Source organism: Rhinatrema bivittatum, chromosome 2 (assembly GCF_901001135.1).
Source record: "Rhinatrema bivittatum chromosome 2, aRhiBiv1.1, whole genome shotgun sequence".
NCBI classification, from domain to species: domain Eukaryota; kingdom Metazoa; phylum Chordata; class Amphibia; order Gymnophiona; family Rhinatrematidae; genus Rhinatrema; species Rhinatrema bivittatum.
The window spans coordinates 767,372,700-767,385,190 of record NC_042616.1 but is presented as its reverse complement, the minus strand read 5'-3'; the positions used below and the strand labels follow the sequence as shown (position 1 = coordinate 767,385,190).

The 12,491-nt window shown below is 46.6% G+C and overlaps 1 protein-coding gene across 1 annotated transcript; it reads left to right on the top strand.

The window, feature by feature from the left end:
- The first annotated feature begins 9,752 nt into the window (after window positions 1–9,752).
- LOC115085704 (protein LRATD2-like) lies at window positions 9,753–11,368 on the top strand. The gene is made up of 2 exons (XM_029592019.1): window positions 9,753–9,927; window positions 10,368–11,368. Exon 2 carries the CDS (start codon window positions 10,372–10,374, stop codon window positions 11,203–11,205), a length of 834 nt encoding a protein of 277 aa, XP_029447879.1. The 5' UTR covers window positions 9,753–9,927; window positions 10,368–10,371; the 3' UTR covers window positions 11,206–11,368.
- The last annotated feature ends 1,123 nt before the right edge of the window (window positions 11,369–12,491 follow it).

Here is a 12,491-nt window from a genome sequence, read left to right as displayed (position 1 = left end):
TCTCTACTCGAGGTTGTGTATGTATCCGACCTAATAGAGGACTATGAGCCTGGCGGTTCTGCACTATTGTCAAAAAATGGCTAAGTCAGATTCATTAGATGCTTCTCCTCATTTACGGCTTTTAATTGGTATTCATAGGTGTGGCTAAAGATCGCAATTTTGTATGTGGCTGAGCAGCCACAGTTTCTGGTCAGTGTTTTGCTTCAATGTTCAGTTTCTACGGCACTGCTTCATTCGCACTGTGCTCTAAAAGCTGTTATTGGTGTGAAACAGGGGTATAGACTTATCATGCCATTTGACCTTTCAATGATGTGATGAATCCTTTTTAATTTTTTAGAGTTACTGCTAACCTAATGGAAAACTGGGAACCCACTATTGTTGTAAACTTAAATTGCTATTGAATAACAGTCAGATTTGTGGTTTCCTATATGTAAATGTAATGGCTGATGATGTTCTCCTTTATGGTAGTGATCACCTTGTTCTTCACCAATGATGATGGATATCAGTACACTGTCCAATCTATTTCTCGATTGAGTCCTTTGGGAGTCACAGTGTCCCACGTGTATATGAACTTCTGTTCCATCTGTATAAGTTTAATATTGAGGTCACCACCCCTTGGGTGTTCCTGTAATTGAAACAGGACTGCCACTTTAAACTCTTCCGGCGGATGTCCCATTTGCTGCCAGTGGTCAGTTAAAGGTGCACCTTCAGTTTGATGTCTTAATCGGCTGACATGTTCTTGAATCCTATTTTTGACCTTCCGCATGTTTTGCCAATATACACTTTATGGCAAGCGCACCACAGTGCATATATAACTCTAGTAGATCCACACGTGTAATGGCCTTTGTAGGTATATTTTCTCCGTCCCGGTATGTTTAACTCAGTGCCTACATGCATGAACTGGCATGCACTGCATTTCCCACATGTTACTTGACCTCTTCGTGTGTCCTGCGTTGTATACTTCAGGAAGTAGATTCGAGTGAACTATCAAGTCCTTGAGGTTTTGCGCTTTTGTTAAAGCGAACGTGGGTTTTTCTTGAAAATTAGGATGAACTTGTAATATAGACCAGTATTTAAATGCTCTTTTTTAACATGTAAGTTTGAGGTGTGTGTGGCAGTACACAAATTAATTTTTCATTTTCACTGCTTGTTTTCGGCTGAGGAGCAAATCTCTGTTGGCCCATCTGGCTCGTTGTATGCTTTTTTTACTATGGCTGCTGGATACCCTCTCTGTAGAAATCTTTTAGTCATGTCTTCTGCTTGTGTTTTGAATTCTGATTGTGGACACACCTCCTAATCGGAGGAATTGTCCTACCGGTAAATTGTTTCTAAGATGAACGGATGAAAGATGAATAATGTAAAAGTGTATTTCTATCTGTTGGTTTCCGATAATGGTAAACTGAAATCCTTCTTCTGTTAGCATAACTTGAATATCTAGAAAGGAAATGGTGTTCTTGTGATGGTGGCTTGTAAATTGCAGATGTGGGTTGCAGCTATTTAACCACTGTATAAATCGCTGGAGTTCCTCTTCTCCCCTGCCAAATGACAAAAATGTCATCTATAAATCTCTCCATAACTTGATATGATCTTCATAGTTGTTCCGGTGTATCCACTTTTCCTCGAACGCTGACATGTAAGATTGGCGAGGTCGGGGGCCATGTGGCCCCCATAGCTGTTCCTTTGATTTGTTGTAATATTTCCCTAAGAACATGAAGTAATTTTCATGTAATGCAATGCTCGCAAGTTCCTGGATGAAGGCTACTGGAGTTCTCCGTCGTGCTGGAGTGGATAGTTAGCTGTAAACCTCAATGGCCTCATTTTGTGGTATACTGGTATATAAGCCGTGACATCTATGGTGACCAGATATGTGGTTTGTGGATCTGGTGCTAGGTCTTGTATATAGTCATCAAGTGTGCCGATCTCGTATGTAAGAGGGTATCTGTGGAATCAATCCACGTAGTGACCGATCCACGAATTGTGAAAGAGGTTCGAGAAGAGACCCTTTAGAGGACACTATTGGACGTCCTGGTGGGGACTGAAGTGATTTGTGAATCTTCGGGACCGTATAGAACACTGGACAAGTTGGATGTTTAACTGTTAAGAAACGGGCTTCCTTCTCTGTGATCCAATTAGCATTTAACGCTGTTCCACTACGTGGTCTATCTTCTTTTTGATGTCTTTGGTTGGGTTTCCGTCAGTAACTGATAGAACTCCTGGTCATTAAGCTGACGTTCCACTTCAGTGACGTATTGTGTGTGTTTTGTATGACAATGGAGCCTCCCTTGTCTGCTGGTTTTACTACAATTTGTTGGTTATCTCGAAGTTCCTTCAATGCCTTATTTTCTGCGCTGGTTAAATTATTAACCCTCGCTGATTGCTGGATCACTTTAGAGAAGCTGTCTCTTCTGACCATTTCTGCAAAGTATAATTACTGGTCTATGGACCCGGTGGTACCCATGTGGAACGTGGCGTTAATGCATCTTTTGATGCTTTGGGGAGCCGAATTGGCAAAGAATAATTTTAACCGCAGTTGTCTAATAAACCTGTGCAGGTATTTCTCACCTTCAAATGTCGAATAGTTATTGACTGGTGCAAAGGACAAGCCTTTACTTAATAAGGTGGATTGAGCCTCTTAGAGGAGTTGTTGAGATGTTGATTACTACCTCTTGTGATGTGTGATTATTTGTTCTTTGCTTGCCTCGTTCGTCCGTACGGCCGTCTTGAATTGTCTTGATGGTCTTTTTCCTTGGCTCGCTTGTCTGCCTTGCGCGAGCCAGCCTGTTCTAAAAAATGAGATTCTCTCTCTCCGTTTGTTCATCACTTGTCTTCTCTGTGTGTCGTCTGCTTGAACGTGTTTCTTCTTCGGAAGAATCATCTGAAGAGCCTGCGAAGGTAACTTTAGGTTTTCTGTTTGAAAGGTTGAGTTGACATCCACTGATATACATTACCTTTCTTATAGTCTCCTTCATCTCGAGTAAACTTTGTTAATTTAAATTGTTTTAATTCTTCCCTGAAGGTATCCATTTGATCCTGTAGCTCTTTGAAGATTGCTGGTATTTATCTTCCGGTTCTGCTTGACGAATTTCCTCTAAAGTTTTCCCAATTTCTTCCTTAACTTGAACTGCTGTTGTTGTGCTTTTTCTATAATTAGGATCATTAGATCCAATGAGCATTTGTTAAGATCTTGTTCCAGTTCTGAGAAACTCAGGATCTTCTCCATATAGTCTGGGTTCTTTCTGAATCCTCAGTCCGCGTGGTATTCTTTGTACACGACAGTACTCGATGAGAGTACCTGCGTGCAATTCCGTTCGGATCAATTTTTTATTTGATGCTGTACTGAATTCCACTGGTCAGGTTTGTGACCATCCTCTGTGGTGAATATCGAAGGTGCTACCAAAAGCGCCTGTAGTCTGGCTTCTGAGAAGGACAATGTGTTGTCCCAGGCATCCCTGGTTCTCAGCCCTTTGCTCTCAATCACTAGGTGGCTACTCCAGTCCACTGTGAGCTGGGATCAGATAGGCTTGACATGGGTCTGAACATGCTTTACAAAAAGTCTTACTGAGGAGTTTTTCATATCTTACGCTGAGTATCTGTTCTGTGACAGACTTCAGGAAAAGCTTAAACCTACAGTGTATTATTCTCTGCTTCTGTTTAAGGCTGAGTGTTTTGTGAAATAGCCTCTTCTTAAAAAAAAAAAAAAAAAAGAGAGAGTAGAGAGGGATCTGCAATGGGGATGTTTTATGGCTGTGTTGTAGTCTCTTCTCAGCTGCTGTCCAGCCAGCGATGTTAGCTAGATTACTTTATCCAGCTAATGAGGAGGAAGGGAAAGGCAGTAAGGGGCTGCATTCCAGGGAGGGGGGGGGGAGCGGAAGGAGCTGATTGCTTCTCCCGCCACCAGAAGGGAGGGTTGCTCTCTTGGTTGGTTGGAGTGAGGTCAGGTAGAGACCTAGCCGCCAGTAGTGCTCTGGAAGGCTCACGTCTCTAGTTCACGGGATAAGAAATGCTTGTCTGGGAGACAGAAGGCAGCAGCCAGGCATTTTGGTTGTTTAAAAGGGAGAGGAGGACTGTCTACGTTCCAGCTAGGCTTCTAAGTGATAATAAGGCCTATTGGGGAAAAAAGTGAGTCCTAATTTCCTGAAATTTTCTCAAATTTCAGCAGAAACTGGAGAAATTTCAATAGTTCAGAAATACAAAACTATCATTTCTGTGTCACAGAAATGTAATATTTTGTTGATCCCCTGGGAGAATGGGCAATGTAAATGGGAACAATGAAATCTAATGTGGACAAGTGCAAAGTGGTGCACTTAGGGAAGAGTAACCCAAAATATAGTTACACAATGCAAGGTTCCAGACTAGGAGTCAGCATTCAGGAAAAGGATCTAGGTGTCATCATTGATGATAAGTTGAAATCTTCTGGTTTAGAGTGCAGCAGAAGTCAAGAAAAAGAAGAGAATACTAGGAATAATTAGGAAAGGAATGGAGAATCAAACAGAGAATATCATAATGCCTGTATATCATTCCATGGTGCGACCTCAGTGCGGTTCTGGTCACCACATCTCAAAATAAGATATAGCAGAATTAGAAAGTTACAGAGAAGGGCAACCAAAATGATAAAGGGAATGAAACAATTCCCCTATGAGGAAAGGCTAAAGAGGTTAGGACTCTTCAGCTTGGAGAACAGATGGTGAGATATGATAGAGGTATATAAAATAATGAGTGGAATGAGTAAATGTTAATCGGTTGTTTACTCATTCAAAGAGTACAAAGACTAGGGACACAGAATGAAGTTATTAGGTGATACATTTAAAACTAATTAAGATAAAATAGTATTTTTTTACTCTGCATAATTAAGCTCTGGAATTTGTTGCCAAAGGATGTGGTAAAGGCTATTAATGTAACTGCATTTTAAAAAGGTTTGACAAGTTCCTGGAGGAAAAGTCCATAAACCATTATTAAGATGGATTTGCAGAAATCCACTTCTTATCCCTGGGATAAGCAGCATGGAATCCCGCCAGGTATTTGTGACCTGCATTGAATGGCTACTGTTGGAAACAGTGATGGACCTTGATCTTCAAATGTTAACCAGCTAGAGGAAATACCATTTTGCAGCTCCTCCTCTAGAGGTAGATGAGTGGGTGGACCGGACCCTGCTTATAACTAGGGACTAGGGGCTAGCACAGGCCTGACATTTAAGTTGAGATTTTGCAGAGGGAGGAGTTTTGTAGCGAGGCCTGCATTCCTCACTTACAGGCCGATACAGTAAAGTCTGCGTGAGAGCGGGCGTTCGCCCGCTCTCCTGGCGCGCGCACCGGCCACTCGCTGGTGCGTGCAATTCTGTATTTAAATTAGGCCCGGTGGTAAAAACGGGCAAAAGAAGGCGCTAGGGACACTAGCGCGTCCCTAGCACCTCCTTTTTGACAGGAGCGGCGGCTTGTCAGCAGGTTTGACAGCCGGCGCTCAATTTTGCCGGCGTCGGTTCTCGAGTCCGCTGACAGCCACGGGCTCGAAACCGGACGCCAGCAAAATTGAGCGTCCGGTTTTCGGCCTGACAGCCGCAGGCCGAATTCAAATTTTTTTTTTTAACTTTTTTACTCTTCGGACCTCCGACTTAATATCGCCATGATATTAAGTCAGAGGGTGCACCGAAAAGCAGTTTTTACTGCTTTTCTGTGCACTTTCCCGGTGCCGGAAGAAATTAGCGCCGACCTTTGGGACGGCGCTAATTTCTGAAAGTAAAATGTGCGGCTTGGCTGCACATTTTACTTTCTGTATCCCACGCGCATACCTAATAGGACCATCAACATGCATTTGCATGTTGAGGGCGCTATTAGGTGCCGCGGGTTGGATGCGCGTTTTCCTCCCCTTACTGAATAAGGGGTTAGAGATGTGAATCGTGTCCTCGATCGTCTTAACGATCGATTTCGGCTGGGAGGGGGAGGGAATCGTATCGTCGCCGTTTGGGTGTTTAGAGTATCGTTAAAATCATGAACCGGCACACTAAAACCCCCTAAAACCCACCCCTGACCCTTTAAATTAAATCCCCCACCCTCCCCAAATGCCTTAAATTACCTGGGGGTCCAGCGGCACACTAAAACCCCCTAAACCCACCCCCGGCACACTAAAACCCCCTACAACCCACCCCGACCCTTTAAATTAAATCCCCCACCCCAAATGCCTTAAATTACCTGGGGCTCCGTAGCGGCGGTCCGTAGCTTAAATTACCCCCGGGTCCGTAGCTAAATCGGGGGAAGGGGGAGAGCAGGAAATCCAGCACACTAAATCGTGGTGTCTTCAGCCGGCGCCATTTTTGCAAAATGGCCGCCGCAAATGGCGGCCATTTTGGTCTATGGCGGCCATTGGTCTATGGCCGCCGCAAAATGGCGGCGGCCATAGACCAATACGATTCGACACAGGAGGTCATTCCGGACCCCCGCTGGACTTTTGGCAAGTCTTGTGGGGGTCAGGAGGCCCCCCCCAAGCTGGCCAAAAGTTCCTGGGGGTCCAGCGGGGGCCCTGGAGCGATCTCCTGCCGCGAATCGTTTCCGTACGGAAAATGGCGCCGGCCATACGCGTATGGCCGGCGCGTATATGGCGGCGCATATGGCCGGCGTATGGCCGGCGCGTATGGCCGGCGCCATTTTCCGTACGGAAACGATTCGCGGCAGGAGATCGCTCCAGGGCCCCCGCTGGACCCCCAGGAACTTTTGGCCAGCTTGGGGGGGCCTCCTGACCCACACAAGACTTGCCAAAAGTCCAGCGGGGGTCCGGAACGACCTCCTACGTCGAATCGTATTGGTCTATGGCCGCCGCCATTTTGCGGCGGCCATTTTGCAAAATGGCGCCGGCTGAAGACACCACGATTTAGTGTGCCGGATTTCCTGCTCTCCCCCTTCCCCCGATTTAGCTACGGACCCGGGGGTAATTTAAGCTACGGACCGCCGCTACGGACCCCCAGGTAATTTAAGGCATTTGGGTGGGGAATTTAATTTAAAGGGTCGGGGTGGGTTTAGTGTGCCGGGGGTGGGTTTTAGGGGGTTTTAGTGTGCCGCTGGACCCCCAGGTAATTTAAGGCCATTTGGGGAGGGTGGGGGATTTAATTTAAAGGGTCGGGGGTGGGTTTTAGGGGGTTTTAGTGTGCCGGTTTTCCTGCCCTCCCTCTTCCCCGATTTACGATTTTTTGACGATAAATCGGGGGAATTGGTATTGTATCGTGGCCCTAACGATTTTTGACGATTTAAAATATATCGGACGATATTTGAAATCGTCAAAAAACGATTCACATCCCTAATAAGGGGTAAGGGAAAACGCATGTCCAAGAGGAGGCTAACAGTGCGCTCCGTCAGAGCGCACTGTACTGTATCGGCCTGTTAGTAATGCAGGCCTCACTTAGGCTGGATACAAGTCAGGTTAGAGAAAGAGGCTTTTTTTCAGAATGTTGGCCTTTTTGTGAATTGTTTTGCTGGGTTTGCAGCCTGGTGTTCCTGGTGAAGGCTATCCCCCACCCCCCCCCCCCTGGATCCAGAGGCCAGGTCACTGAAGATCTGCCAGTGCCCTTCTAGAACAGAAAGAGCTGCAGTGACAGTGTATATCCCAGAAGGTTTAGGATATTTTAGTAAAAGCGTTCTCTTTTTGTTGAGAGGTTTTGTCACCTCTCCTGTCATCTGGAGATTGGGCAGTGTGCTTGAACTTTGACAGTCAAATCCATTCCTTCAGAAAGGCTCAATAAAGCAAGAATGGAGAAAGAGGAGAAGAACCGAAGGCACTCCATGGGATCTTCCCCTGGGGCTCAGGCACAGGCTGGGTTAGCTGTCTGATGTCTACAAGAACTCAAGTAGGACTCTGTAAATCTTTACGAGGAATTCCCTCACAGCATAGGATCTCCCTAGAGCTTGAAACACTGAAACCCTCAGATTGGGAGAGTCGGGAACCACCCGAGAACCTGAGTCACCAGCATTTACACAGAGAGAAAAGGACACTCATCTGTAAAGTTACTTTTTTCACATAGACAGTGATTACTTTTGAAGAAATCAGTAAACTGTTGGAAACAGAATAATACTTGGAATGATGGGATTTTGGTCTGACCCAGTATGGCAAGTCTTATGAATTTATGTTTTATTATTTGAACACTCAGATTTGTGTCCTGCTTGCTTTGTCCCAGCCAAGCATCAGCACCTCACTAAACAGCTGCACACGAATAAGGGAATTCACCCCACTGCCTGGGCCACAAGCACTAGCTTCCCCCCCCCCCCCGAACGGACTCACCCCTGGGATACCAGCATCCGGAGGCAAGGGAGACAGCTCCGATTTATAAATTCTTGCTTGTGTGCCCTGAAAGGGCCTACCATTTTCAAGACAAGGGTTACACTTATGTACTCTGTTTTTAGTTTTGGACGGATCCTTTGGGTGTTTGGATTTTTTTTTTTTTTAATTAAGAGTCTGAGAATTGCTCCCCATTAGCTGTGCCGTCCACAACCTCCTTTCCTCCAGGGGAAGAAGCCTGATTCTGGGACTGCAGTGAGTAGATTAGTGTTGTGCAGCTTCTGAAGGTGGGCTCCTACCTTTTATAGAAAGTGGCCTGACAACAGGAACTATATAATAAATATTTTCCAGTGTAATCAGCAACTTGCAAAAGGAACTCTTTCTCTAGCAATAAGCTGAAGCACTTGGGACTTGTTCTTTGCCCTTTAAGCTCTCCATGCCCATGCTTAGTCTGGGCTTTCTGCTGTGTATCGTCCTGCACATTCAGCTCCCCCTAGTGCCTGCCATCAGTAATGAGCTTTGTGCCTGTAACCCCTACTAGAATTTCCTGCACTGTCATACTGGGAAAAGGGCACGGCCCCTTTAAGACTAGAGACACCTGCAGCAGCGGCTGGAGATCTGGGGTCCTCCTGCTCAGTCAAAGAAAGGGGGGGGGGGGAGGGGGGCAGTATCTCAGGGCTAAACTGGTCCTGAAAAAATTAAGAACCTAAGTGTTGCCATGCTGGGTCAGATGAAAGGAGGGATCTTACTTCTGATATTTGTCTGTAAAAAGGTAAGCAGCTTCCTCTTTACTAGGCTGCAGACTAGAAACAGAAGGGAATTGTTTCAGAGATATAAAGAAGCCTACTATGGTAAAAGGAAGTGTTTCCCCTTGTTCTCTTAAAATAAATAGTACCTGAATGTAATCTGCTTTGCAGTGCCGAATGGCGGAATATAAATCAAATAAATACTGTAAAGCTGCTGGTTTTAAAACCTTCTTGTCACTTCTGTGACAAGAAAGAATCTGAGGCTCGAACTGCATGGTGTATGAGCTGTCATGAAGATGCAGGGGGGCCCATTTATTGGGGGGAAAAAAGTTTTAAACTTCCTGCCAAAAGGGCACCCAATTGCAATAGATGGTTAATGTCTCAGGGCTTAAGGATCCTGAGAAAAATTCCCAATTGAGGGATCTTAAGTCTGTTCTTCGTAAAAAGCTGTTGCAAGCTGTTTTTTTCTTGTCTTGGACAAGAAAAAAAAAAAGCAAGCTGCAGACCGAGCAAGTACCTAACTTCTCCCCCATGCCGAAGGCTTCAGCATGCCAAGAAGCAGCCACTCGTACGCAGCAGGACTGTTTCTCTACTACAAATAACCTGACAATTGATCCTAAGGACAAACTGAGCCTTTATATACTCTTCCTGCAGCGTGGTGCGACTACCACCATCGCCGCTGTGGCGGAGAGAGAGACTGAAAAAAAAAAAAAAGTGGTACTGTCTCTTTAAATGCCGGGAGCTGCGTGCCGACTGGGGAGGGCGCCCGCAGCCACAATCCGGAGCCGTCCTCTCTCTCTCAGCTCTGCCGTAGCGAGCCTTCGCGCCGGGGAACGAGGCATGGCCCCGCTTCCCTCCTAACCCGGCCGAGCCTTTCGGGAAGTGAGGAGCCCGCGTGGCGGGCAGTGCCTCGTGCAGCCGGGTAAGAGCGCCCGCGCGGGCTCAGGTGCAGCGCACACCTGGGCGGAACGTGCCAACTTCTCCCTCTCTGTCCGCAGCTGGGGGGGGGGGGGGGGGGAGGAGTGAAACCCTTCAACTTTCTCTGAGCTGTTTTTAGCGCGCGCGGGCTTCTGTCTTTTGGGTGAAAAAGCGGACGTTATTTATTTAAAAGCCGGGGGGCTGCCAACGGAGAGGCGCTGGGTTTCGCTGCACCAGTGCCCGCCCCATGGCTCTGGCGGAGAGAGAGAGAGTCGTGCCCAAGCTCCCGAGTCCCAGGGCAGCAGCTCTTGCAATGCGCCTAGCGTCTGTCCCTCCTCCCCCCGGTGTCTAACAGGTGGAAAAGCTGCACTTTTATTTATTTTATTTTTTTCTTTCAGTGTTAAACTCTCTTCTTTCTCTCTCTCTTTCCTCGCTGGCTCGCAGTGGGATGGGGAACCAGGTGGAGAAACTGACCCACCTAAGTTACAAGGAAGTGCCCACCGCGGACCCCACGGGGCTGGATAAAGACGACGGCCCCAGGATCGGGGTCTCGTACATCTTCTCGGCCGACGACGACGAGCTGGAGGACACGGGCTGCGAGGCGGGCCGGAAGGGAGCGGAGGAGCAGCAGCAGCAGCAGCAGCACTACGATCCCGGCAACGAGGTGGAGTGCTCGGTCTACTACCGGGACGAGTGCATCTACCAGAAGAGCCCCGGGCCGGGCGGCGCGCTCGCCACCTACTCGCCGGAGAACTTGCTGAACCGCTGCAAGGCGGGGGACCTGGTGGAGTTCGTGGCCCAGGGGCAGTACCCGCACTGGGCCGTCTACGTGGGCGACTTCCAGGTCGTGCACTTGCACCGCCTGGAGGTCAGGAACAGTTTCTTGACGGACGCCAGCCAGGGCAGGAGGGGCAGGATTGTGAACGAGCACTATCGGTACAAGCCCCTGGGCCCCGAGATGGTGGTGCAGAACGCCATGGAGCAGGTGGGGGCCAAGGAGCAGGAGCTGAGCTGGAGGAACTCAGAGTGCTTTGCAGCCTGGTGCCGGTACGGGAAGCGGGAGTTTAAGATCGGAGGGGAGATCCGGATAGGCAAGCAGCCGTATCGGCTGAAAATCCAGCTGTCCGAGAAAAAGGCGCACACGCTGGAGTTTCAGAGCCTGGAGGATTTGATTATGGAGAAAAGGCGGAACGATCAGACTGGGAGAGCGGCTGTGATCCAGGAGCTCGCTAGTCATCTGCATGCCGAGGGGGAAGCCAGGACTGATCACAATGCTAACTGATGGATTAAAACTGAAGGCTGCGAAATTGAGCTGTTATAAGCCCTTTGGGCCGCTTCAGTGCAGTTTTATTCAAATCACATGTGAAAGGAAAGCTGATTAGTTTTGCTTAGAGTTTAACTCCTCCAGTGCTGCTGGTTTCTTCCGAAATCCTTGTGGTTTGATGCGGAATCTGGATTTTAAACGAACACAGACTCTGCTTTCCTCCACCCGTCTTCTTTTTTTTTTTTTTTTCCCCTCAGCTGTTTCATGGTTATGGAAAATGTGGAATCCTTAACTTCAAAAATGAAGAATGGAACTTATTTTTTTCCCCATGGACCATAGCACCACCACTTTAAAGGGTATTTTCCTTTCCTGTGTGTATAACTGTTTTTTGTTTTTTCTAGAGTGCAGCTCTTTAAAGGTTTCTAAGTATTTTCTTAAGCAATTTTAAGAGGGAGGAAATACCTCGCCAATATTTTCTACCAAAGCAACACTGTTAAGAGAAACGACCTGTTTTTGAACTGACTTGTTTTATTGGATGGAGGCAAATGTACCTTGCTGGTTTTTTCTAGCTGGCTCGGGCTGTTCTGTTTTGTATATCAAATTCCCTCTGTTAACTTACACTTTCAGAAATTGGTCAAGGTTATAATATCTGAACAGGCTGAGTTGTACTAAATGTGGTGCTCAGAAACAAAACTGAAGACTTTAAAAACCGTGCAATCCTGAGCATGCTTTTCTCTATAGCTGCCTAACCTTAACTGATAAGAGGCATAGCCGCAATCTTTCTGCAGTTTAGAGAAAAACACTGCTCCCTCTCCCCCCTAATCCTGTAAACTGAAGCTACTTCTAATGAGTAATGATGGTCACACCCACTACTTTTTTTCTGGGTAGAAAAAAATCAGAAACCAAGTAAGTTCTCAATAATTTGTGTATTTACTGGTGGTAAGAGTAGAAAGAAGTATCCTGCTGTGAGGCCGTTTCACTACAAGATTTGCATATTTGCACATGTGGTGTGTTTTGTCCAAATAAAAATGATTTGTATACTTAATTTTGGAATGCAGGGTTGAAGGCTCAGAAGGCTCATGCATTGTTTATGGTGGCTTCTTTTTTTTCCCCTCCCATATTCTGACTTCAGGGCTTTTGCACTGTGTTGAAATCTTTATTGGCAGTGCCATTCTGACAGTACTTTTATTGTTTTCAGTGATGATGCAGTGAGACATGCTGCACAAGCAAATCGTCCTTCAAATTGTGCAGTCCATTTCTGTATCTATTATCTGATCAGGTTAACTGAGACTCAGTGTGACTGG

Bases quoted from the DNA above. Each gene is read 5' to 3' on its own strand.
- LOC115085704 (XM_029592019.1), top strand. From the start codon at position 10,372: ATGGGGAACCAGGTGGAGAAACTGACCCACCTAAGTTACAAGGAAGTG.